The following is a 26307-nucleotide window of genomic DNA, read 5'->3' as shown; positions in this document are numbered from 1 at the left end:
CATCGGGGGCGGAACAGGGGAGAGTGGGTCAAACCCTGGTAATTTCATCGCAGAACCAATCATGAACAGCCGTTTAAGCCCTGCCGATCCCTTCCACGCCTGCCGGGCCGGTCCACCAATCGGGAGATCAAACTCAAGTGCGGGTGGAGATCTGGGTCAGGTACAAGGCTGTTTTTGAAATTGATTTCCAAGGTTAGCCGGTTTGCCCTGCAGCCGAGATTTGCGATAGGCTGCCCAGGCTGAAATTTGAGCTTGGGCTGGCCTTGGCTTAGGCTTGTGACCCTTGGTTCTCTGGGCATCTTTAGTGCCTTGGCATGCTTTCAACGTCGCAGTCTGTAAGTACTTCGTACGGTAAAAGAGGGTATCCGGCCCTTTCGCCCCCATACTTTCCTATTTGGGAATATTAGATACAGCAGGACGGATTTTGTATACTTCAGCCTTCGATACAACCCACTGCAATTTCCTTCGCGACGGTTGCAAGTGAGACAGCACTACCGTATGACGCCGGTGAAGTTAGATACGGGTCAATGCATTTCCTAGCGACGATGGAGAGAACACAGTGAACCATCTTGTTGGGGGCCAACTGTGTTGAAGCACTTTCTAAAATGCATATAAAAGGCACCCAGATACCGGGCACTACGACCCATTCCGGTTCAGATCGACTTCGTTCCTGAAAATCATTACTACATTATCACTATGTACGGCAAATCCGCTCTTGCCCTGGCCCTCCTTCCGGAGTTGCTTGCCGCACGTTCCATCGGCAATGCCTTCTCTCGGCGTGGTGTTGACTGCAGCTTCACTGTTGCCCCCAACACTGGCGACACCTGTGAAACCTTTGCCGACAGCTGGGGCATCTCTTGATCGCAAGCATCAGAACTAGACATTCGAACACATCAACAGCAACACCAACATCAAGCCCACCGCCATCCAGAATCATGAGACTTCTGCTTCTTAATAACAGATGACAACAAACTATCCCTCTTCCCAAACGGATTCCGCTCATTCCTCTTCTTCTGCTTCTTTAACAACTGTACCGCAGCAAGAGGTTGTCTACTAATTTACCTCCTAGACATGTCGCTTTCTTCTAGGATGCAAAAAAATTATACTCGGGACCAGCAAACTATGGTGGTTACTACAGTGGAAAAGTTGGAACCTCTACTCCTACGAAAAGAATGGATGAACGATCTCGCTCAAGCCGTCGCTTTCTTGGAATCCGTCAAACTCGCTCATGGTGATTTACGACCTGAAAATGTTCTACTTGATCGCAACCGACTAAAGCTATCCGATTTTGATTGTACGGCGAAAATTGGCACAAATTACGAAGCTTGCATGGCTCCGTATGGACGAATACTCAATAATAATGAGTCAGATCAAGGGGAATGTAGAACTTTTGGCTTTCTTGGCCCCCGAACAGAACAGTTTGCGCTCGGTTCCTTGTACTTTTTGATGAACTACGGCTTTGAGGTCTATGGAGATCGCTGTCTTGCCGAGGATCCTTACGACCATGGTCCTAAGGTCGTGGACCTGCTACAGAACATGGAATTTCCGAAATTGGATGACAATCCCCTGATTGATAATATCATCGACAAATGTTGGCATAACAAATATGTCACAGTCTCAGAATTAGCCGCGCACACGAAAACACTTTTGCACGAAAGAACCGATGCGATGGAAAGTAACGAAAACGGAAAGAAGGAAAGTAGCGAAGTGGCCAACCTCCTCAAAACTCCTTTCAACGAACGATGGCGTATGGTCATGGGTAGCATAATTCATGGGATATGCTATGGCCTTGGAGTATGGTGGAGGTTGTTATTACAGAGTTTCCACGGCGAAGCAACAATCGCCGGGCGAGCCAGTGACGACAATCGTGATGTGGATCAAAACTGCATGGAAGAGGAATTTTTTTCGAAAAAGGAATTTTGTCAGGACATGGAGAAACGTGGTCTTCTTCACGCGCTTTCTTCAGGCGAGCCTGAGCAAATTGGATTCTCTTTTGATTGGTATAGGCACAGTCTTCAAGGTTGATCTATCATACAAGCTTCATAGAAACCTTTGCGAGTAATGACAGTAAAGCTATATATGTATGCTAAAGTACTCTTGCTCTTCTGTCAATGCGTGTCTTGGACTGCGTTGAAGCAAATATTATTATAGTTGATGATCAGCCTTTTCCTCCCGAACAAATTAACTTTCCATGCTTCTATCTTTCGATATCAAAGGGTTAGAACAAAATGATGGTACAAGGGACAGAGGGGAAATGGGTGGCTCCCAAGCAAAATGCTGCATGTTCCAGGCAAAGCAAGGTACATAGTTAACTAGTTACATGATTGGCCTCTAAGCAGAGCATCGTATCAGAAGCAGCACGGAAAAACAAAGAGAAAGACATAGGGGCAAGAGAAGATTTGAAGCCGATAATTTAACACTATCCACTGGGGCAGCGATACCAAACTAAAAAAGGTGAGTTTAATAACTAATGACTGCCAAACTTGAACAGGGAATATGGTAATCTCGTTTGTTATAATTACATAAGAGGATTTAGCCATTGGGCCAAAAGATCATAACAACAATTGGAACGTCCGATTGTCGCTGCAGCAGTATATATAGTAGGCCCTACATCACAATAGAAGAGAAGGACCAATAAACAGACAGTCAGTTTCCTTCTCAGTCTGAGGAGTTCCAACGACCCTTTATACCTGCCTACCATCCCCTGCCTCCTCTGAGCGATTTGAGCAGGTTGGGTTGACAAGAGTCATGAGACAAAGCGCAGCCTGCCGATACGAAGATCCACCAACCCATCTACAACGGAAATCACTAAGGAGTCATGCGCAAGTGTATGCGGTATTTCTCCTATTGGATCAAAGCGTTTCATATACGAAAAAGTCTACGGTCTGCCTTGCTACGCCTCGCTAGAAGAGGGCCATGGCGAAGGGATCGTCTCCAAAGGGCTGCTTAGCATGAGGATCAGCATCCAGTCAGGCGAGGCAACATACGCAATTCCGTGGCTGAGAAAAAACAAAAAAAAACACAAGGAAAAACTCACGCTTGATATGTATTGTGAAAAGACAGCTAAAGACTCTTTAGGATGTTGTGACTGTGGACACTCATAAAACAAACAAAAAAAAAAAAAAAACAGACAGAGAACAGGAACAGACGAAGAGGAGTATTTGAAGGTGATTCAAATTCCAGTTTTACCATATTTATAGACTTGTAGTCTCTTTTATAAACGACGACAACGAAGGCCCAGAAGATCAAATCCTTCTTCTACCAAAAATAGACAATCTCAACCAGATTCTACAATCCAACCCATTACAATCGAGAACGCTAGACCATACTAGTTTCACGGCCTATAATAACAATACCTACAGCTGCAGTCTCGTATTGACCAAGGTCTAGGGCATATACAGCATTTTCGCTATTGGCCTACATAACCAAGCTGTGATTTCAAGTTCTTACCGACTAGGTGGAGAGGGATCGGAGAGACTGACAAAGACGACAACTGGGCGTTTAACCAGGCAACCGGGAGCCATTCTATAAAGCCGAGGCTGTACAATACAACCTCAGGTGGGTGGCGAGAAAGGGATATGCAGCGTCGAGGGTATACTAGCACTTTGCAGATTTGAAGGGAGGCCCGCGGAATCAGAGACGAAAAGGCGTACTGGCAGAGGGAGACTTAGATATCCTCGTGGCATAGTGCTCAGTCACTACCCTAGAGAAGGAATAAGATCATCGGCACGAAAGAACAAGATGCTATATCATCCCAGTAGTTACACTTCTGGGTAACAGGCATTGCAAGCTAGATGTCGGATCAAGCGGCATCTCCGGTAAAAATGAAAGGGGCAGTACGTCGGGCTGAAAGCATATGTGCAGTAGTGGGTGAGGGCCAGAGTAAAAGAAAGGGGGCAGCAATGAGTGCAAGATAGAGAGGCAGAATAATAGAAAAGTGAGAGAAAGGGAGGAGGAGCAGCGAAGACGGGTCTTTTATGTCGGAAGGCATTGAAGGTAGGTTACGTGACAGCGTATTGGGGCGCTAAACCCAAAAAGGCAAAACTAACCGGATGCAGTAATTCACAGGTCCGCCGTTTACAAAAAAAGATCTTGACAAGAACGGGATTCGAACCCGTGCCCCTTTCGAGATTAGAATGCTCACTGTATAACAGCGAAGAGATAATTCTCTTGACTGGAGGAGAGTTAGTTGGAGATCTTGTGTGAGACCAATGTAGGGATACTGACGTCTAACGCCTTAGACCAACTCGGCCATCTTGCCAATGCTAGATGGTGGCTGCTCCACGTATTGATTCAAGTCACAAAAGATTTTTGACAACCTTGGGAGTACGAATCGCCACCTCACTTTTCTTTTTCACTCATATTGATAACTAATGATTTTCATTTTCTAGCTTTTGAAATTCCATAATATTCCTGATCATCCTCAAACCCCTTGACAGCCCTGGAGATAAAATAGAATCCACATTCTCACTGCATCTACAAACGGATCCTAGTAAGCCCACCCGCAACTGGAGCACCCACCTGCGCAGGTGTACAATCTGGTGAGCCAAAATGATGCAACACAACGGGACATTATGTCTTATAAGGGAGCCAGAAGGTCATGTCCGGGCCTCTATGTATAGTGATACCGAGCTACAGCCACTCTTCAAGGTTTCAGTCTTAACAAAAATTGTTGTATTCTCAATCAATCTGGGCACATACACAACCTTAGAACGGCCCCTTTGTAAAACTATGTACTCCAAAATCCCCGACCACACCTGGGCACCTTTGGGAAATCTTAACACCAAATATCATCGAACAAAACATAAAAGTAAAAAAATGGTTCAAAAAGACGCTCGTTAACCGTATCCAAGAATAAAACGTTAAGTGGGCATTCAAAAAGATATCATAACCATCGTCCAAAGTCATCCATATAACACGCTGTGCAATTCCAAAAATTCCAAGAACAGTCCACATGTGTTGAAAAGCGGACTGGGGAGAATTTCGTCTTCGGACAAAAAAGCTTCAAAAAAATATACAAAAGAATTTTGAGTTCATCAAGCTAGACAAGTCTAAGCCTGGTTGGGCCAGATATCGTTGGCGATATCGCGAACAAGCTGGAGCTTGTTGATCATGCCATCCCAATCAATGGCGTTACCCTCACGGTGAGAAGCAAATCCACACTGGGGGCTGACACCGACCTGGTTAAGAGCAGCGTCGAGGGAAATGTTGTTACCCTCGGCAATGAACTTAGCAGCGTCGAGAACACGCTGCTTCATTTCTTCCTTGTCTTCGAGGGTGGCGAACTTGCTAGTCACGACACCGAGAATGACGTTCTTGTGCGTGGGGAGGAACTTGAGGGGCTCGAAGCCACCGGAGCGGGGAGTGTCGTACTCGAGGTAGTAGGTGTGCACGTTCAGCTCCTGGAACAGCTTGATGGCGATACGGTCGTAACCGCCCTCGGAGAAGTGACGGCTGCCGACGAAGTTACCGCGGCACAGGTGGACACCGACGTGCAGGTCAGCGGGCAGGTTGGCGGTGATGTCATTGTACTGCTTGATGTACTTCTCGAACATGGTGTCGGCGCTGTACACGTTGAGGGAGTCTTCCTTGAAGCCATTGAGGAACTTCTCGGAGCAGAAGTCTGGGTCAGATGTTAGTTCTGTAGATCACCGATTCTTGAATAGAGATCATCTTACAAGCCAGGTTGGGGTCATCGAACTGGACGTTACGGCAGCCGGCATCATACAGAATCTTCAGCTCGGCCTGGTAAGCCTTGGCGATGTCGCCAAAGTAGTCCTCGTCGTTGGTGTACACAGACTTGGGGTAAGCCTTGCCCTCACGGTAGCGCAGGTGGTACCAGTTAGGAGCGGCAAGAGTAATCTTCAGGTTCTTAACCTCGTCGGCGGAGACCTGGCTGGCCAGGTACTTGAACTGGTCGATGTAGGTGCTACCGACGTGCTTGATCTTTCCGGTGCAGATGACACTCTCACCGGGCTTGTGACCAGCCTCCAGGAAAGCAGCGATATCGGGGGCGTAGGGACGGAAGTCATCCACCTCGACATTGCTGACCTCCTCGAAGCCGTCGAGACCGGGGAAGAAAGTACCCCAGAACACTATGGCTGTCAGCGAGGTTCACCCGGTGAAGTTCCAAGATACGTACTGTGACGACGGTACTCGCCATCAGAAAGCGCGGCGTAGCCGAGCTTCTGCTGAGTCTTGACAATGTCGTTGACCTCCTTGTCCTCGATAGCGGTCAGTTCGGCCTCAGAGGTCTTGCCAGCTTCGTAGGCAAGCTTGGTGTCAAGAAGCTGCTGGGGGCGCAGCAGGGAGCCAAGGTGCTCCGCACGGAAAGGCGGGCGCTGGTGAAGTTGAGGAGCCATTGTGAAGGAAGTATGAGGATTGACTGCGCACATTTGTTCAACACCAGCTCTTTTGTATACTATGTGGGTAGACTAACCTTGCGATCTGATAAATGAGGACAATGAGAAAGAAAGAAGAAGCACGGGGAAGAAGAAAATCAAAAGAGGGGCACATTTCAAATGATTCTTGCCATCTGATCGGAGACGCGCTACAATTTCCGGCCGTGATAGGCATTGCCCCACAAAAAGCTGAGGCTCTCCACATCTCCGACTTCGCCTATGAAATCCATTGCATTTGCTACTTTACTTGATCTTCTTTTAGATAACTCTACATTAAATGACTATTACACTTACATATGTGTTGAAGGATCTACAACTGTAAGACTGTACTACCCTCCGAAGTGCACCAAGTACAGGAATTGGCACTGTAAATGTAAAAAATTGAGAATTTCTGATTGGCGCTGGAATTTGAGGCCTGAAGTGTACAGAGCACGGGCCACATGGGGGTTTTCCCGATTTAAATTGGAGTACAATTGCTGAGACAAAAGTATTGCTCTCCAGATGTACCTCAGTTGACATGAGAGACAGTCGTCTTATTCTCTTCGACCCCAAATAAGGCACCAGGCACGCTTGCAGGCGCCCTAGAGGAATATCTTGAGAAGCTGAGTCACCGATGACAAAGAATCCAGTGGAGGTCCCAGCGAACGAAGTGGGGAAGGCCGGCACTTCATCTTCTCTTGCGCAGCCGACGCTCCCGCTTCTCCTCGACGCTTACGAAGTACAATGACCTTCAACCCCGGTCATGTCATGTGAGGCCCGCATGTCATCGCCATTGGAGCTTCTTCCAAATGAGCTCCTAGACCAGATCACATCATATCTGTGTATTGAACCACCGTCATTTGCACACTTACACCATGTACCCAGCTTGGGGTTGACTCATTCTCCAACAACAGACTTGAAACATCTCGCTTTGTCCTCATCGCGTTTACTAAATATTGTGCGACCTCAACTCTTCAATCATGCCCGCCTAGACCTGCATGATGAACTTGAATTCCGTTCGTTCATCACGAAGTCAGGTCTTTATCGACACGTGGATTCCCTTTTGGTCATTGAAAATGAGAAACCAGATCATCCAGTCGATCCATTTTGGTGGCGCCAAGTCCTCCAATATCTCGACCCGAGCCAAGTTGTAATCATTGCATCTCCTACTTTCCTTGGCAACACCTTGGGCACTCCAATAATGAATGCTCATAGCTGGGCCTTCGAAATCGACTTGCAAATCTTTGCTCTGAAACAAACACATAAGGCGCCTGATTCGTCTCAACTGTCTCATCTGGAGTCATGCTCCAGCCTTCTCTCATCCAGACCATGGACATCAGCATCATTTAATGAATCCTCCTCATTGAAGGCATATCACCACTATGAATACTTCCTCTCGACAGTCCCATCCGTTCTTGGAGAATGGGGTGCAAATACAATTCGTGTGGCGAAACGTCTGCCCCAACCCCAACCTGACCTGCCTGCTCTCCTGCAAGGCCTAACATACTTTTCTTATACAGCCGTGTTTCCATTCTTCAACCACTCGCAGATCGTTCTCGATGCTGTCATGGAAATGCGCAATTTGGAGCGCCTGGATGTACAGCTTGCACCTTGTCAGGGAAACCGCATTACCGAGATTGAGCAGCGGGGACCAATGGACCCTAACGACCCATGGATGGAGCTTACCACGTCTTACTCCTTGGTAGGATATACCGTTAACAACTTGGAGAACCTCAAGGAGTTCAGATGCAATGATCTGCATGTCGAGGCCATGCGGGACGATATAATAGCCATCCTGAAAGATGTGATTACCGACCAGAGCTGGACGCATGATGGGGAAGGTACTTGGAGGCGGTCTTGATAGCTTGATCCTCAAGTCTAGGTTGTTCCTGGTTCATCCTTTTAAAAAAAAATTAAATTCTTTGTTTTTGGTATTCATACATGGGCACCATCTGACCACTCATTGAAAAATTGTGTGGAGGCTTTTGTAATTATTCAAGAAGTCTTTCTAAATTTCAACTGACTATCTCATGTTGCATCCATGGATGTCCTTCATATGACTGATTTAGTGGCCTCATTGCTTCCTCTGCTCCATACACTATTCTTTATTGGGTTTTGAGTCCTATACCTCTCAATATGAGTACACAATAACGTACAGGCACTGATGAAAGATACAATATTTCCATATGGTACAGTATCAGAGTCCTGATGTATGCAAAGTTTAGAAAAATTCGTGTGTAGAACGGTCCAGTAAAAGCCACTGGTACATAACACATAAATCCGAGGACCATTTCACATTTCTTGGCAAGATGGCCGAGTTGGTCTAAGGCGTTAGACGTCAGTATTCCTTACAAATCTGCCTTACAGAATCAATTACTAACATACCCGCAGTCAAGAGAATCATCTCTTCGCTGTTAAACAGTGAGCATTCTAATCTCGAAAGGGGCACGGGTTCGAATCCCGTTCTTGTCATATCTTTTTTTGCTTTTTGTTATACGAGCGAAACCTATCTGCTAGAATGGATATGGGGCACAGGGCGAAAGTAAAAACTCAACCTTGGACGATGAGACGGTTGTCGATGGAATGATGAAAATGAGGGTCAACTTCACCAAAATGGTCCCACAACGCTGTTTGAGACACATAGGTTTTCCCAGAATACCATGGCACAGCATTCATGTTCCACAAGCCACCGGGTTTAATGCAATATTACATTTGTGGGCAGCAAGGTGAGTATTACGCTTTTGAGCTTGAGCCTACAGTAAGCGCGCTTGGGTAGGTAGCCTCATGGTTATCTGTGCGGGGGAAACTGGCTATGTCACTTGTGATGAGCACACATAATTGGCAGATGGCAATATAAAATACGCTGTAGATAAGTGGAAAAAAAGGCGAAAGAGAAAGAAAGTGAGAAGAATACAGGTAACGAACAAAGCTACATTGCTCTCCTAATTCATAAGCATATTTGTTATTTAGGTACCAACCAAAAAGCCTCCCTTCAACGCATCTGTTATACTACACCTATGACATGTTGCAAAGCATGAGGGTCAAACCAATTGGTTTGGCTGTTGTGTCAGTGCTGTCGAGTCATGAAACTATGCTCCCGCCTAAGCACTGGCATACTTGCCATTGCAATTGAGCTGCTAGTCTGGGAAGCCTATTCAGAATACTCTAGTAGTTTTGAAAAAACAGGCTCTTCAAGTCTTATGTTTCATACCTTCAATTGATCCTGAATATTTATCATCCTCATGCACTTTGCCTAGGTAACACAAGTGAGTCCATCAGTCTTGAGATTGAACTTGCAAGATTCTGCATACTTGGGAATTGGATCTGATACCAATATTGGTTGTCGCCGATATTGATTCGTCACACTAAAATCTCTCTTTAAGCGGTTGCTTTTGAAAACTTTTGCTTTTCAAGTCGGCTCTGCACAGCGATGGTACAGATTCTTCGACATTAATATATAGGTAGATATTGACCCGTAAAACACCTCAAAGGTTCTCTCGGGAGCAGATTCAGTATTCTTGGCTCGAGATATCGGATTACCCCTCAATTCAAGGCGAGCGTCTTCAATTGAGCCATGCACAATGCTAATACGATAAATAATTGCATTAGTCGCAGAAATCATATTGTGCAGCTGATATAGAAAAATTTTTTAGGCTCATAACGCAATATACTCGGCCGCTTACCATCGAATCGTCTCCGTGGCGCAATTGGTTAGCGCGTCTGACTGTTAATCAGGAGGTTGGAAGTTCGAGCCTTCCCGGGGACGTTCTTTTTGCCGATTGAATGTAGTTTCTACGTCTTTTTTTGGGTCCAATTTACATAGTGGAGACAAATCCCTTGCTTTGTGGTACCGCTCGGATGTGTGGGTAGATGAACAAATTGCGAGCATGCTGATTAAAACCGTGGGACCGCGAGAGCGTAGATCGAAGTACATTGATTAATTGATTCGAATGAGTGTTCAGACTGGTTGCAGCATAGATCTTGCCATCTCGAGCTTTTGGGACATAACAATCCCCTCGTCAACCAGTTTGGATATGACACGCATAGTCCATCCTTGGCAACTCTCCGTAGCGGACTTTCGATCATTGGCTCTAGGAGGCGGCTCTTGTTCTGCGGTATGTTTCACTAGCAATGCTGCTTTGGCCTGCTCTTTGGACACAACAGCCAGGTTATAGACATTGGAAGTGATACCGGCGTCAAACAAATTCACCTTCTCGGCGGAGGGCTCGTAAACCATGTCCTCTGCCTTTCCGGTGACTTGGTAGACATAGCCATAGTCTGGTTCGTTTTCATCCGCTAGAAATAGTGCCCAGTGATTCGGTTCCCCAGCTCCTTGTTCTTCTTGGACAAGGTACAGATAAAGGTGAGGGGATTCGGCAGGTGGCTTAATGCTCTCCGGGTCGGATGTGTCCTCAGTCCATTCCTGGGTCCCTTTCTTTCTGTAGAATCTGTTTCCTTCAAACTCGCAGACTTCCCGTAGCCCCCGTGTCATCATGGGGATGTCTGGTGGTGGCACTTGACCCATATTCTGGAAAGTTGTCGGCTTAGTATATCCTCCTGGGCAATCGTCTGCGCTTGCTGGAAACGTGTAACGTACGCTGGTTGCTTTAGGGATGTTGGGGGCTTCAATCTGTTACGTTATGCACAGAGAAGCAACTTCTCGTATGTTTTCAGACAAAGGGATATCAAGATGTAAGCCGGCGAAAGAGGTGCGTGGTGGCGGATGCTGGGGCAGGCAAAAATTTGTCGCATTCTTACATCATGTAGGTAGCCTCCCAGGTGGCCGTGGGGATTGCTTTGACAAAGTGCAAGCTCTATTTCAAGTGATCTCGGATATGGCAGCGATATATCGCGTTGTTTATTCGAACTAAAGAGTGACTCGATGATCCCGCTTCATTGCTGCCCAGCCCTGTAGGTGTCCGCGGGGGTTCAGTCAAATTCAAGGTAATAGATATCCGTCCATGAATAGTAATAAAAAATACATCTTGGTCTGCGATCGAGTTTGCGGCCTGGGAAATTGCTCTACTTCCAAGGTTCCCTCTAGCCCCAGGCATGCTATAGGAACAGCTATATTTCACGATTGGCAACCGGGCAACCTCGAGGGTTCCAAGGTTGTCCCTACTTGTCCCTACCAGGGTAGCAGACATGGAAGTATCTGTAGAAGCACTAGGTACTGGGGTGCTATTGGAGTAGAGAGTGGATTGTGATATCTATCCGTGGATATTTATAACTTGCTACTCCGCCGGTCCCTCAATGCTACCCTCCTTGACAGAGGAGCTCTTGTGGGTGTTCATGTTCTCAATTTTGTAGCGCGGCTCATTGTCCGAGGCAGAGCTACGGCCTGTCATCGTTTCACGAATGACTCCGATGCTTGTGTTGGTTTTGGAGTGTGCACCTGTTATGATTGTCAACATATGACCCGAGTTATATATAAATTGCAGTCGCTGGGGGGCTCCATACCACCAACAGGTTTGTAGTTGACCTTGTCACCTTCCTTGAATCGATGCATCGTAGAACTTTGGTCTGCTGGAGGTATAGGCGATGGCAGGCGTGGAAATCGGATAATGATGCCGGTCAAATGAATATAAACCAAAGGTGTCGAACAATCGTTTGAAGTCTTGTGGGCGAGCAGCGTTTTCTTTAATATGTCCAAGAGCAAAAAGGAAGTCAAGGTTGCCAACAGGATCTGGACATTTGGATCTGAACAACCATTTTATTTCTATACTGCGTTTATAGAAACTCCACATCGAGGAATCCACCTCCGATCTCGTCACGTTGACAGGTGTGCTTGGAAGCCCTGGAGGTCGACGCCGATTCATGTGCTTTACATCAGCCAAGCCGACGAGCACTCACTAGGAGACCCACAACTGAGTGGACAGGAAAGCATTGGACTTCTCAGGCGACCCGGAGGTCTTTTCCCCGAGCAGTTCGGTGGATTGAGGCTAGTTCCGACACTGCACACGGTTCAGTCAGAAGGATGTCATAAATGACCTGCCATTTTCCATCTAATTCCATAACAGGATATATCCCTCTGTCTCTGCTATATCAATAATGTGCACAAGGAATCGCATCCACAACCGCAAGGGGGCCCGAGTACAGAACGCTAGGTAGAGAGCACAATGAAATTAGAGTATTAAATTGGACCCAACAAGCCCATATAAGAACAGAGGGGATATCATAGAAGTGAAGACAAAGCAATGGGAAACAAGTAGCGACGTAACAAAGGCCATAATGGAAAAGACTAGGGGGTAAAAAAAAGCCCAAATGCTGCGTCATCTTGTCATCAAACACGGAAACGAAGAGGAAAATAGGGAAACACATGTCAGGTTATGCGAGATGTTGTACAACGAAGCTCCTCGAAGAGTGCCTCTCGGGGTGACAGGGGTGTATCTTATTTCTGGGGTTGGGTCTTGACATTGTTCGAGAGCCAGGCCTGCGAGAGGAATTATTAGCATATGGTGACGGTTGTATGGCGCATGGAGATCACTTACCAGACCCTCGAAAATACCCGTACCGTCTGTTGCGACACTGGGTGCGACGTACCACAGCTTGTCCTTAAGTTTAGTCAGCTGAAGCTGCTGGGTAACTTCTTCCGGGCTCAGGTCTATAATATGATTAGTGAACAGCTTATGGAGCCTGGTATAGAGGGAAACATACGCCCGGGAATATCTTGCTTGTTGGCAAAGACCAAGAGCAGGGCATCCTTCATTTCACGGTCGTTGATAATCTTGTGCAGCTCTGAGCGAGCCTCTTCCACACGCGCCGTGTCGCTGGAGTCAACCACGAAGATCAATCCTTGTGTGCCGGAGTAGTAGTGTCTCCAGAGGGGTCGGATCTTGTCCTGACCACCGACGTCCCAGACGTTGAACTTAACGTTCTTGTAGGTAACGCTCTCGACGTTAAATCCGACAGTAGGAATGGTAGTCACGTCTTGGTTGCTGAGTTTGAGTTTGTAGAGAATAGCTGAAAGGAGAGGTGTCAGTAAATGGAGCTGTCTATGGAAGGCCGCAAACACATACTGGTCTTTCCTGCAGCATCTAAACCCAGCATAAGGATACGCATTTCCTTCGTGCCGAATATCTTCCCCATCATCTTGGATACTTGTCCTCCCATCTTGGCGAGATACGACGCGGTGTCGGGGGAGGTCAGGAGCTGTTTGGAGTCGGGGTATCAACAATTATGACTCGTGTATTAGAGCAGTGACGGAGGACAATTGGCGTAATTGGGGGTCCGCGGGGATATTAAATTAAAAGGAGATGCCCGCTCGGTCGTCAAGCAGGAAATTGATAAAAAAAAAGGAAAAGAAGGAAGTGAAGATCGGCTTTCGTAGCCAATTTCCCTGAGGCGGGGGAAAAGGGGCTTGGCTGACTAACCGGTCAGTATCAGCCCTCCCCACGAGGGTGTTTCACCTCGTGTCCACTGTATACATTTTGTACTGTTGATCATCTCATACACTTGTATCTCGGTGCAGTTGGTAGTTTGATATTTCTATGGATAGCACGAATCGGGGAGTTATACCACGGCTATGGTCATCGACGTCATCAATAAGTCACTTCGAAACTGCCGTCCCCGGTCTATAGCAACAATGTCTTTCTTCGTCCTTAATCTCACGTGGATCCACTCACAACATGCCCGATGAAAGCCAGAAGTTTCAACGCCATGCATCAATCACGCAACAGCGTCGACTGGCCCTTCAGTTCAAGCGCAATGCCTGGCTAGGACCTCCATCGGATGTATGATTAGCCCCAAGAGAATACAAGCAGACCCAGGTGATCTAACCTTCTTTCAAGACAATCTATGGCGGAATTTCCAGTAATTTTGAAGATCACCATACTTCGACGATAGCAATTGCGCTACGCGACACCACGTATTTGTTGGACTTCATCGAGAAGCAGTTCGAGAACGGCCCAGCATGTGCGAACGAAGCCACTAACTTCATCCTTTCCGAGCTTGAACGATATTCCCAAGAACACATGGAAAAGATAGTTGGAGTGTCGATGCACGAGAATGTTGCAGACCACTGCCCGTCGCTTTGCTCCCGTCTCTGGGCAGAGCTCGATATCACTCCGCTGGTCATGTCGGACGCAGCCCTAATTGATCGAATGACTGTCGGTCAGCAACCAGGCGACAATGAATCTGTCCCTGATGAATGGGTAAAAACCATTGACGAGCAGGCCGAATCTATGGCTCGAAAAGGTGTGAGGTTCGTTGGACAGAGCAAATGAGCAATTTTACGTTGCTGATCAACTGCAGGCTTTTTGGACCGGAGAACACACCCTTACTACAAGTGGGCTTCCTAGGCCTTGTAGAGGTCGACACGGCTTATCATGTTCGAATTGCCGATCTGAACGACTTCAAAAAAACCGTTTCCGATCGCACGTGGTCAGCTGTGCAATTTTACGCCGATGAAATCAAACGGCGCAAGGTCAAAGTTGCATTCTTTAGCTCAACACCACAAGGGGGTGGAGTGGCTCTGATGCGACATGCTCTGTTACGATTCTCTCATGTCCTCGGAACGGACCTAAAATGGTGTGTGTGCCGTTGGATATCTGACCTATGGAGCTTCCCGTCCTAATCTGAGACATGCAGGTATGTGCCGAAGCCACGCCCAGGCGTGTTTCAGGCAACCAAAACAAATCACAATATCCTGCAAGGCGTTGCGCATGAAGGTGAACGCTTAACAGAGGAGAATAAGACTTTGCTCAAAGAATGGATCGAGGAAAATGCTAGGAGATACTGGACCCGTGCAGGTGGTCCTTTGCTTCCGCCTTCGAAGGGTGGTGCAGACGTGATAGTTATCGATGACCCTCAGATGCCAGGTATAATTCCTATATCCAAAGAGCTGGCTCCAGATCGACCGATCATATTCCGCAGCCATATTCAGATCAGGAAGGATCTGGTCGCATCGCCTGGTTCTGCTCAGGCCGAGGCATGGGAATACCTGTGGAATAACATCCAACATGCCGACTGCTTCATTAGCCATCCTGTTAGAGCATTTGTGCCGGATAATGTTCCCCCAGAGATAGTAGGCTATATGCCTGCGTCGACTGACTGGTAAGTATTGCTTCCTAGCAGATCGAACATCCAGCTCTGACCTAATATAGGCTGGATGGTCTCAATAAAACCATGCGAGATTGGGACATCGCGCACTACGGACGTATATTCAACGCAGCTTGTCGGAATGCCGAAATGCCAACCATTCAATTCCCCGGGGGTAAGCAAAAAGCCCATACCAGTTGCATTGAACCTCGTAGGTCGAAGGTCTAATCAATAATTCCAGACACCTATGTCATCCAGATTGCGCGATTCGATCCGTCAAAGGGCATCTCAGACGTACTAACCTCATACGAGAAGTTCTACAATAAGCTCATATCCGAAGCACCGGAGGCAATTCCCCCCCAAATTGCTGATCTGCGGACATGGGTCCGTGGACGATCCTGATGGAGCCCGAATTTACGACGAAGTGATCGACTACTTGGATAATCAAGCCCACGACATTCGCCAGCTGATATGCGTGATGCGTCTACGACCCGTAGACCAAGTGCTCAATGCTCTTCTCTCCAAAGCAACCATAGCACTGCAGCTATCTACATTTGAAGGATTTGAAATCAAAGTTTCCGAGGCGATCCACAAGGGTAAGCCGGTGATCGCTACCCGAGCTGGTGGCATCCCCCTGCAGATCGAGAATGGGAAAAATGGGTTTCTGGTTGATGTGGGCGACACCGATGCAGTGGCGCAGCATTTGTTCGAGCTATGGACGGATGAGGAATTGTACAATCGGATGTCGACTTATGGTATCGATCATGTCAGTGATGAGGTCAGTACTGTGGGCAATGCGCTGGACTGGCTCTATCTCGCTGCTAAGTTGTCACGCGGTGAACCTGTTCGGCCCAACGAACGGTGGATCGATGATATGGCTTTTGAAGAAGCTGGGATCCCAGACAAGAAAGATGAGCTGCGATTGACGCGCGCGGTCCAAGTCGAGAGGATGGGCTAGCTTCGGATGTTCTGTCTGTACAACACATGCAATCTGTTTATTTGCTGTATAGTTCGAGGGTTATTCATTTTGTACAAAAAAAAACTCTGGAATGGATTTCATAACCAGATTTCGTCGCACTCTGTACACAAAAACAAGAGGGGGTATCAAATAGACCAAAAACCAAAAACACACACATACTACTACATCCCCTTTGGAACCCCTTAAGGCTTACCAACAAGCCTATACCTCTCCCTAGCCAAACCCCCATCAGCCCCTTCTACACCATACCCCTCCCCAACCTCCCCGACAATCCTCGCCGGCCTCCCACCAACAACACACCAACTCGGCACCACCATTCCAGGCGGTACAACCGCACCATCCAGCACATAAGCATAGTCCTTAATAATAGCCATACTACCAACAGCAGCCCCCTTCCCAACATGAACATGGTTCCCCAGCTGCGCAGCCTCAATAACAGCACCCTCGCCAACAAACACATGGTCACCGATCTTGAGCGGGTAGAACGAGTGCGTACCGCGATGGAGGCGACTAGGTGGTCTCAAAATTGCATTTTTGGATATGTAGCTGTAGCGCCCGACGTTTATGGCGACACTGGGCGCGTTGGAGGATTGGGTGGGTGTGCTGGGGTTGTTGGGGTCCGGGGTTGTTGATGGGTTGCGGAAGAGGTCGCCGCGAATTACGGCTTCGGCTTGGATTACTGTTTTGCCGCCTAGGATGATGTGTTGTGTGCCGTGGATTTGGGATCTTCGGGAGATTTTGTTGCCTGTGTCCTGGGGTACTGGTTAGGTTGTTTATCGTGGGAGTGTGTAGAGGGGTTCAAGAGGGCCCTGGGGATGCTGCTCACTGTTTCAATGTATTCGCTTTTTGCAGCTTTGGGTGGAGGCATTTTGAAGATGATTGAAGGGTTTAATTGCTGTGTAAAGCTTCAATTGCGGGGATGAGGATAGAGTCAACAGCTTGACGCTGGATAGATGCGGCAGTATGGAAGCTAAGTGGAAAGGCGGTGTGATGTAAACAACATATTCCGTAGTGCTCATAGACATCATGTTGCTCTTGGTCTTGATGACTACTACGGCATATCACTTCATCTTCTACTCAGGAGACTTGAATTATGAAAATTGAAATTTCATGAAATATACACTACAATACTATGAACAAGTGTTCAACAATTTCTGGAGATCCTGACGACCAAACCCCGGAAAAACAAAAGGCAGAAACAAAAGCTCAAGTCAACCAGATCCAACCTTGGGGGGAATAATCTTCACAAAACATGACACGTGCGCAATCATTGCGTTCTTACATCAGCATCACACATCCACATCCTTACAGAGCAGCATCCCAGTGGAGCTTGAGGGACATGGGGAAGGGACAGTAAGCAGTTCCGTCACCACGAAGGTAGACATAGTAACCACCCTCCTGAGGAATCTTCTTAAGCTGACCCTGAGGACCAGCGGCGCGACGGAGACCCGGCAGACGGGCAACGACACGAAGCATGGCGACGAGGGCGATCTTAGTGATCTGCTCGCCGAAGCCGGTAGTGGGACCTTGGCCGTGGTTGAGGTATGACTCAAGGGGACGGTCGAGACGGACCTGAGTGGGCTCGGGGAAGACGCTGGGGTCCTGGTTGGCCTGGTCGAAGGAAGCGAAGACCTGCTGACCGGGCTGGATGGTGTAAGTCTTTCCGTCCTCTTGGACGGTGACGGTCTCCTTGGCCTCGCGGAAGGCACCGAAGTTACCGTTCAGACGGATGGCTTCCAGGCAGTAGTGGTAGAGCTTCTCGTCGGTGGCAGCGTCGTCGGTCTGGGTCAGACGGCTGATATCGGTGAGGTGAGCCTTGTTCTCGGGCTTGGTGTAGAACTCGATGATCTGGGTGAAGACTTGGCCCTGGTTGGGGACGAGACCGACGATTGTGGGGACGATGGCGGACCAGGTGATGTCAGAAGAGCTGGAGCCAGCCTCCTTCATGCGGCGGATGGCCTCGGTACCGAACTCGCGGAGGGCGTTGTCGTGGGGGCGGAAGTTGTCCATGATACCGGCGAACAGACCGCTGTTGGTGTCTGCCTTGACGGTGGCCTCGACGACCTGTCCGAGCTGAGTGGAGACAGCGGAGGCGGCCTTGTTCAGAGCGTAGGAGCGGGGTGCGTCGACGTCGAAGAAGAGCGCGGTGAAGATGGTGGACAGGATCATGTACAACTCGTGCTCGGTGAACAGACCCTGGGGGTTCTGCTCGGTCTTCAGAGGAAGACCGAAGATGGTAGAGGCGAAGTGAACGTGGGCCAGGTTGCCGACATCGCGAGTAATGTCGACCTGGTTGATCTTGCCCAGACGACCGGTCTTCTCAGTGAGCAGACGCTGAGTGATATCAGTGTAGAAGGTCTTGACGAGCTTGGGGAACTCCTCAGTGTTGAGAGCCTTGCCGATAGCCTCGCGCTGCTTGGTATCGAATTCACCCTTGCCGAAGAGCTCGGACATGGAGCGACCCCAGCTGGGACGGAAGTCAGTCTGGTTCTCGAGGACCAGCTTGGCGCTCTGGTGGGAGGCCAGGTTGACGCGGGGCTCCATGAAAGTGGGTCTGTCGTAGGAGTAGTCCTGCTCGCGGCCCAGATCCTTCATGATGTTGCGGTTCTCGCTGGGGATGGTCATGGGGTAGTGGGCGTAGATGGAGTCGGGCTTGTAGTGGTTGGGGAAGGCGCGGTTGGCCAGCTTGTAGAACACACAACCTTGGTTGATGTTCAGGTCGTAGCGAGCCTCGTTGTAACCCCAGTTGGTCAGGTTGCGAGCGTTGTAGTCGATGGTGTAGTGACGGTCACCACGGACAAGCGCGACGGCATCGGAGAGGACAGCACGGGAGATGGTGTAGGTTGGGGCAATACCGACACCAGGAACCATGGGCTCCTTGGCTTCCTCAGAGACAATACCGGGGTAGAGCTCAATATAATCGGGGTGCTCGTAGAGGTGACGAAGGGTGTCAGCAATCTCGGGGTTGGAGTTGACCTCCTCGAAAGTCTCGTAAGTCTTCAGACCGAAGTGCTTACGGAACTCGTTGAGGGAGCCAACGTTCCAGCGACGGGAAGCCTCGATACCGAGAATCTCGATGGAGCGCAGAGCCTTGGGCACGTTGCGGGGACCGAAAGAGCTAGCAACGTCCTCAGTAGCATTGCTCAGGACGTTGACAAGCTCTCCATCATCGAAGAAACCGTCCTCGTTACGCTTCAGGTGGGCGAAGGTACGCTTGGAGGGGTCAGCGTCGATCATAGTCTCAACCTTCTTCATGCCCATCAACAACTCGGGCATGGTGACCTCCTCGGCAGGCTTGCCCATGAGGTCATGGTAGATCTGCTCGATCCACTTCTCATCACCCTGACTGATGGTAGAGTGCCAGCGGTAAGCCAGGTTGAACTCAACGGAGCACTGGTTACCGAGACCGGAGGGAGTGGCACCGGCCTTCTCGACCTGGGCTCTGGGGTCCAAGCACCAAGTGGAGTTGGTGCGGTTCAGGTTGACGATGGTACGCAAGTAGTCGTACAAGGTGATGTTGATGTACAGACCACAGGTGATGAGACGACCGGTCTGGAACAGGTCCTCATCGCGCTTCACCCAAGCGGCCTTGGTGTCCTCCTCAGACAGACCGGGACGGGGACCGCTGAAGCGACCGTTCTCGTTGATCTCAGCCAATTGGCCCACAACGTGGTTGTGGAAACGGTTCAGCATAACCAGGAGAACACCGCAAGCAGCGGGGAGGGCCTGCAGACGACCCTCGGAGAAGCAATCGGGCTTCAGCTTACCATCCTGGTGGGAACGGATGAGATCCTGCTGCTCCTTGACATCACCGTACAGAATGGACAAATCAAGGTAGGCAGAGGTCTTGTTCAGGTGTTGCTGGCGGTAGTCGGTTTGGAAGATATCTACACAAGCACATCGCATTAGTGCCTTGGGCTGTCAAGTTTGATTTAGTCGACTCACCGTGAATAATCAAAGAGGCCCAATCGAAGAAAACACTGGAAACCTTGTTGGGGTGCGGGGTGAACTCCTGACGAGCATAGAGGGTATCAAAAATTAGACCAGCGTCAGGCAAGCCGCTGGGCTGGATAGTCAGGGGAGGAATCGTGCGGCAGTAGGCGGTATTAGCGGCTCCCAACCAGGGGAGGGTAGGGTTGTTGTTTGAGCCATCGGCTGAGCGGTACTTGAAGTCGTCACCCATGTAACTGTCATCCCACCACGTTAGCATACGATTGCGGAGCCCAATTGACTTTGGAAATTCTTACGAGAGAGGAGGGTGAGGAATTGAGTTCCACAGCTCGTCCAAGAACACACTGGTGAGCTCGGGGCGGGCCTTGGAGTTACCAGGCAGATCGGCGACCATCTGGATGATGCGCTCCATCAGGTAGGTCTTATCATCCATGAGCTCACCAGAGGCCTTGTTAGCGATCAGGTCCTTGACTGTGCCGACATCGCGGAATCCGAGAGCCTTGATGTCCGCGATCAGACCGCCGGACTTGTCGTGCTTGAGGTAAGTGCCGTCACCGGACTGGTTAGGCAGAGGTTCCCGTGAAGCGTGAATGGCCTGTGCGAACTTTTCAAAGGTAGCAACGACCTCGGCGCGCTTCACGACGTGGCCTTCCTCCTGGTTAGAGGCGGACTTGCGAGCGGGAGTGACCTTGGAGAAGCGCTTGCTCTTCTCAGCGCTCTTGTCGGAGGTCTTGTCGGCAGTCTTGTCGGCGGACTTGTCGTTCTTGGGCTCGGAGTCGCCATTGGCGTCCTTGGACCGCTTGAACTGAGTAGAGAATCTCCTCAACATTGTGATATATGAATTATAGTCTCACACGAACAAGTGAGATAGTAAACAGGCAAAAAAAAGGAAAATTAATTAGGGAAGAGTGGCTATCACCAGGGGAATGAGGAAGCTCGCGCGACGGTGCTCTTTAAAAACGAGCGACGCAAGTCAGCTGCAGGACTGTGGAGCAACCTCCCAAGTGGCGGATTAGTTATCGCCAATAGTTGATTGACTGCAGCTGAGAGAGTGTGTACTAGCTTTGGATCTTTGCTTTTCAACCTGTACGGAGAAGCGGCTGTACATTACTAGCCCCGCAACAAGCTTGTGGGTTGGGACGGACCAAGTAAAAGATCAGCATTGTACGGAGTATGATGCCATTGTTTTTTTGTTTTGTTTTTTTTTCTTCAGGGGAGCGCAGTGTACGAGGATACAGGCGAGAATATACAAATACAATTACATGGCAATGGCATGTTCAACCTGATACACAGCGTCGTTGGTCCAATATAAAGCAATCTAGGCTGCATGGATGATCCAGGCCTGATGAGCTGAAAAGCACGGGTACGTCAGGGAAACCGAGGCCTATAGCATCGGTACCAGGTGATACAACATTGTATGGAATCTTAGCGGTGTACAAGAATTTTTTGTAAAACATGGCCATAGTTCCACATGGGATCTTAAGATCGAGCTAAATCGGCCCCAAGTGGGGGTGCGCTTTGCCGCTCTTCAGACATTAGAAATTAGCAATACCAAATAAATTACGGGGTACTCCGTGGTTGGTGGCTGGCTGGTTGTCATCAGCTCTGTAATTTGGGAAATGCTCCATACAGAATAAGAATAAATACCAACAGGGGTGGGAGCTGTTCAGGGCTGACCGACATTGATTGGCCTCCATTCAGGTGAGCAAAGCCAGAGACTTGGACCCTGGGACGCAAGGTCTTGATGTGATAGCGAAGATACAGTAAAGTGCATACTGTTTAGTTTCAAGTTATACGAGTAATATAAGAGGATAATGAGAGGATACGCAGTTCTTTTATACACATCATGTACCATTGGACAGTATAGCGGCTGGGTACGGGCCGAATACTTACCGCACCACGTACGGTACTGTCAAAGTCACCTCCGTTTAGGTTTAGATCGACAAGAGGCCCACCCGTTCGTGGACAATTTCGGACTTGGCCTGCACGAACCACTTTCTGCCGTCAGTCATTGGCGAATGGACCTGCCAGTCATCGTCACGAATTATTCAGATTCTGATCTATCGGCTGGATTTCCCCACCCTAAGGGTCCGTCGGTACCAGACGCGGTTTGCTCGGGTCTTGCGCATCCCCCCTTTTTTTTTTACTTTGTATTGAACATTGCAGAGATCAAGATCCAGATCAGATCCCCAAACCTGATTTTGATGGATAATCAGAGACTGTACTCCGTACAGTTACTTGTAAACTTCTAGACTTTGGCAATATGTACTGTGATCACATCGCGATCTGAGCCAGATCTTCTAGATCTGTGCGAGACGAACCACGGATCATATCCGGGGCCGCTCCCGAGGTCAACCTTGGGAGAGGCGGGCTTTGAAATATCAAATATCGCACTCCCTATGGAGTACGGAGTACTAATAACAACCTTGGAAGTATTTTTGTAATGTTCATATCCCGGTGCAGCTCTCTGTCAAGGGTTACTTCCCGACAGTACGGAGTAATTGAAGACCTCCTTTTTTGATTTTGCAAGGCCCACTAATTCCCAGCGCCGCGGGTCAGAGGTTTTTCAGCTGTCCCACTCACGGGATATTATTCTGAATCCTGGTCCAAGGCCATGACTTCATTCTGTGCTATTACGTCCGTGTCACACTGACAGCAGCAAAATGCTATTATCAAACACAAACCTAATGATTGGAATCCAATGGGGGATTTCCATGGCGGGTCAGCTCGGTACTACTGTAATCTCAAGATTAGACCCGATCGCCTCTCCCGCTGCGGCGGAACCTGTGCACACGAACCTCGCCCCCCTTACACCTTAGCTTGAGTACTCCGTATTGGTGACCAGTGCTCGGAGACGTAGTGGGGATTGATCGGCGGTCATTCTGTAAACACCAGATCGTCTTGTTTTCACATCGCTCATAGGTGGAGGAGCCCATTGATGAGTCGCAATCAAAGCTTCGTAGAATCTGCAGGTCTCTCTTTTGGTCTCCAGCCCCGTAACATTCCAAATCCACTCATAGGCCCGAGCCGAACATCCCTCGTGCAGATTGTTCTCGAGTCAGGGTCAGCCCGGACTGCAAGACAAGGTGCATATACAGCAATGATATCCGGGACATCATCATTGGGTGGAATGCACCCCCGTTGCAACTCACATATCAAGGCTGCTTTTCTGTGTACCACACTTCAACAGGCAGAGGTTGGTGTAGTTAGCCAGACAGGGTACTCATGAACGTAAAATCCCAAAGGCGATGACAGAAAAAAAAAAAATTAACAGGTCCGTCTTGTGATTGGAATGTGCCAGGCCCCGCCCGTCAGCCCACTGTGGTTTGACGTATTCTCTTGGTAAAGCTGCAGCGATCGACTAGCGGGTTGAGCATTCTTATCCCCCTCCCCATCTGGGTCCGACGTAGGGCGCTGATTCGTGTAATCCATAAGCTGCAATCTGCAACCCTCACAGGCTTGGTTTTTTTCCCTTTCTTTCCCCGTATATAGTCCCCTGAGCCTTTTCACAACTTGCCAAGTTCCGACTACCCTCCTGGCGAGATCATTTATTCGTCGGAAAAAAAATTATGGCTCACGGGTACGGACACCAGGGCCCATCGGGCATGCCGAAACAATTCGTACTATGCTTCGACGGCACGGGAAATAAGTTTGCAGGAGATGAGTCCGACAGCAATGTGCTCAAGATCTTTCGTGTAAGTGGGACTGCGAGCCAAGAAACCGATGCTGCTCTGACACCTCGCAGATGCTTGACCGCAGTAAAAGCCACCAGTACCACTACTACCAACCTGGTATTGGCACATATGTGACTTCAAAGTCGCTCTCTAGCCATGGTCGCTTTCAGCGCATTAAGTCGGCGTACCAGAAAGCCAAGGACTCGGCGGTTGGCTCGTCCTTCGATGAACATGTCATGGGCGGGTACAAGTTCCTGATGCGATACTATTCCCCAGGCGACGAGATCTATTTCATCGGCTTCAGTCGTGGCTCATACATTGCGCGATTCCTCGCGGAGATGTTAGACTATATCGGTCTGCTCGAGGCTGGAAACGAAGAACTGGTTCGCTTTGCATGGAAGACGTTTGCCAAATGGCAACAACGATCTGATGATACAGAGGAGGAGCGAGAAGAGAAGAAGAGACTCTTCACATATATGAAGGCTTTCCGTGAGACGTTCAGTCGTCCCATTTCGCGCATCCGATTCATGGGTCTGTTCGACACCGTCAACAGTGTCCCTCGCTTCGAGTCCGCATGGATGCAGCGCACCAAATTCCCCTATACGGCGCGCAGTTCCGCAAAGGTAATTCGTCACGCCGTGGGTATTGATGAGCGTCGCGCAAAGTTCCGTCAGGATCTGATCTCTGGTCCTCGTCCTCAAGAGTTGAAGCATCACAAGCACCGCCACCATCTGCCGAAGAACCCACTCGAGCACCATATGGACCGTCACCGCGATGAGCACAACCACCTCCATCTCTTCCATCAGGATAAGGAGCGCAAGGCCCAAAAGGCCCAAGAAGACCACCCGGATAATGTTCCTTCCATTCGTTTCAACGACAATTCTGAAGAGGAGAAGCAAGACAGCGAAAAACCCGGTCCTGAATCCCAAGCCCCTGGATGGGGACCTCAGGAAGGAGAATCGTACTACCATAGCGGACGCGGACGCCACGCCTCACAAGCAAACTCCCGCCCAGGGTCACGCGCAGAGTCGCGCGCAGGTTCTCACGCAGGTTCCCATCTAGGAGACGAGCCCGCAACTATGAAACCCCACGCATACCGCGCGCCCTCACCCCGACGCAGCCTCGCAGTTCCCAAAGCATCCATGGAAGACCTGCACTCAGTGGGCAGCAAGGAATCATGCCAGAGCGCGCACTCGAATGTGCTATCTGTGCAGATCCCGGGCACAGAAGACGAGGAAGACGAGGACGAAGACGACCAAGACATCCACGAAATCTGGTTCCCCGGATGCCACGCTGATATCGGTGGTGGCTGGAAGTTGGCGCCTGATGAGAAGTGGGCTCTCAGTCACGCACCGCTGGTATGGATGACGCAGGAAGCACAGAAGGCCGGACTTGAGCTTGACGAGCGCAAGATGAAGCAGTTCCAATGTTTGGAGGAGTTCAGTGGAGACTACACGCCTATTCAGCAGGAGATCAATGCGCGCCGGCCTAGTCGCTGTCTCGAGCCGCATGCTGAGAACGATGAGGCGTTCCGCTCGATGCCGAATGAGAAGGAGCGCAGTGCTGCTAGTCGCGATTTCTGGCATGCGCTACACACTTCCAGTACCGAGGGACTGAGTCACGATTGTTTGTTGTTCAACCAGGGTATTCCGGCCATGTCGGTTATCACTTGGCGCATCATGGAGTGGTTGCCGTTCCGTCGTATGGATCTACAGGCTGATGGGTCATGGAAGCCTATTAGCTGGCCTCTTCCTCGGGGTGAAGTGCGCGATGTTCCGCTCAATGCCGAGATCCACGTGTCTGCGATTCGCCGCATGCAGGCAAATCGTAACTACCGTCCTGGCAATGTCATTGTTGGTGGTGGTGGACGTGGCTGCCGTGTGGCGCCCGAGGAGCATGGGATGGGTGAGTGGGTGGTGTTTAGGAATGAAGGTGATCCGGTGCGTGAAACGTACGTGCGCAAAGATCTTTCCAAGTGCAAGGAAGGCGAACAGAAGATTGTCCACACGCCTTGAGATATCCTGATTTTGTTGTTTATTCGATTCCCCTCTGTTCATTACGTGCTCTTTTCCCTTTTCCTTCTTTTTACATGCCATTGGCAATTTCTTACTGTCTAATACATAATTGATTTCGAGATGTTATTTGTTACCATTGAAGCCAGCCGGCCCTGTTTAGAATTCTGCACATTCTGTACATTCTGCACGCCACAGCCCAGACCTCGATGGAAGATGTTATCTATATGCACACGCAACATAGCCCAGACGAAGCGGCCAAGTCCGTGTCT

The 26307-nt window shown here is 49.3% G+C and overlaps 10 protein-coding genes across 10 annotated transcripts; 4 read left to right on the top strand and 6 right to left on the bottom strand.

Annotated features, from left to right (window-relative positions):
• Positions 1-1122: 1122 nt before the first annotated feature.
• Positions 1123-2025, top strand: N7506_010000 (uncharacterized protein; the record flags this gene model as incomplete). Its single annotated transcript, XM_056959293.1, has 1 exon — positions 1123-2025. The coding sequence occupies one exon, from the start codon at positions 1123-1125 to the stop codon at positions 2023-2025; it is 903 nt and encodes a 300-aa protein (XP_056808683.1).
• A 3026-nt stretch (positions 2026-5051) lies between these two features.
• Positions 5052-6362, bottom strand: N7506_009999 (cobalamin-independent methionine synthase II family protein; the record flags this gene model as incomplete). Its single annotated transcript, XM_056959292.1, has 3 exons — positions 5052-5623; positions 5679-6095; positions 6143-6362. The coding sequence occupies 3 exons, from the start codon at positions 6360-6362 to the stop codon at positions 5052-5054; spliced, it is 1209 nt and encodes a 402-aa protein (XP_056808682.1).
• Positions 6363-7161: 799 nt separating this feature from the next.
• N7506_009998 (F-box domain protein) lies at positions 7162-8241 on the top strand (the record flags this gene model as incomplete). Its single annotated transcript, XM_056959291.1, has 1 exon — positions 7162-8241. One exon carries the CDS (start codon positions 7162-7164, stop codon positions 8239-8241), a length of 1080 nt encoding a protein of 359 aa, XP_056808681.1.
• A 2097-nt stretch (positions 8242-10338) lies between these two features.
• Positions 10339-10905, bottom strand: N7506_009997 (uncharacterized protein; the record flags this gene model as incomplete). Its single annotated transcript, XM_056959290.1, has 1 exon — positions 10339-10905. The coding sequence occupies one exon, from the start codon at positions 10903-10905 to the stop codon at positions 10339-10341; it is 567 nt and encodes a 188-aa protein (XP_056808680.1).
• Positions 10906-11614: 709 nt separating this feature from the next.
• Positions 11615-11889, bottom strand: N7506_009996 (hypervirulence associated TUDOR domain-containing protein; the record flags this gene model as incomplete). Its single annotated transcript, XM_056959289.1, has 2 exons — positions 11615-11775; positions 11841-11889. The coding sequence occupies 2 exons, from the start codon at positions 11887-11889 to the stop codon at positions 11615-11617; spliced, it is 210 nt and encodes a 69-aa protein (XP_056808679.1).
• Positions 11890-12771: 882 nt separating this feature from the next.
• N7506_009995 (ADP-ribosylation factor family protein) lies at positions 12772-13493 on the bottom strand (the record flags this gene model as incomplete). Its single annotated transcript, XM_056959288.1, has 4 exons — positions 12772-12813; positions 12872-12984; positions 13038-13343; positions 13400-13493. The coding sequence occupies 4 exons, from the start codon at positions 13491-13493 to the stop codon at positions 12772-12774; spliced, it is 555 nt and encodes a 184-aa protein (XP_056808678.1).
• Positions 13494-14008: 515 nt separating this feature from the next.
• Positions 14009-16377, top strand: ccg9 (putative trehalose synthase (Ccg-9); the record flags this gene model as incomplete). Its single annotated transcript, XM_056959287.1, has 7 exons — positions 14009-14113; positions 14171-14583; positions 14634-14909; positions 14970-15434; positions 15485-15594; positions 15661-15713; positions 15760-16377. 7 exons carry the CDS (start codon positions 14009-14011, stop codon positions 16375-16377), a joined length of 2040 nt encoding a protein of 679 aa, XP_056808677.1.
• Positions 16378-16580: 203 nt separating this feature from the next.
• N7506_009993 (dynactin subunit 5) lies at positions 16581-17266 on the bottom strand (the record flags this gene model as incomplete). Its single annotated transcript, XM_056959286.1, has 2 exons — positions 16581-17150; positions 17225-17266. The coding sequence occupies 2 exons, from the start codon at positions 17264-17266 to the stop codon at positions 16581-16583; spliced, it is 612 nt and encodes a 203-aa protein (XP_056808676.1).
• A 437-nt stretch (positions 17267-17703) lies between these two features.
• On the bottom strand, positions 17704-21178 carry N7506_009992 (peroxidase/cytochrome P450 family protein; the record flags this gene model as incomplete). Its single annotated transcript, XM_056959285.1, has 3 exons — positions 17704-20285; positions 20344-20585; positions 20646-21178. The coding sequence occupies 3 exons, from the start codon at positions 21176-21178 to the stop codon at positions 17704-17706; spliced, it is 3357 nt and encodes a 1118-aa protein (XP_056808675.1).
• Positions 21179-23918: 2740 nt separating this feature from the next.
• N7506_009991 (T6SS phospholipase effector Tle1-like catalytic domain-containing protein) lies at positions 23919-26038 on the top strand (the record flags this gene model as incomplete). The annotated part of the gene is made up of 2 exons (XM_056959284.1): positions 23919-24044; positions 24095-26038. 2 exons carry the CDS (start codon positions 23919-23921, stop codon positions 26036-26038), a joined length of 2070 nt encoding a protein of 689 aa, XP_056808674.1.
• Positions 26039-26307: the final 269 nt, after the last annotated feature.

This window comes from Penicillium brevicompactum, assembly GCF_028827555.1.
Source record: "Penicillium brevicompactum strain IBT 35665 chromosome Unknown utg000006l_segment0_segment0, whole genome shotgun sequence".
Taxonomy (NCBI): domain Eukaryota; kingdom Fungi; phylum Ascomycota; class Eurotiomycetes; order Eurotiales; family Aspergillaceae; genus Penicillium; species Penicillium brevicompactum.
Note: the sequence above shows the minus strand (reverse complement) of the source record. Positions and strands in the feature narration are given on the sequence as shown.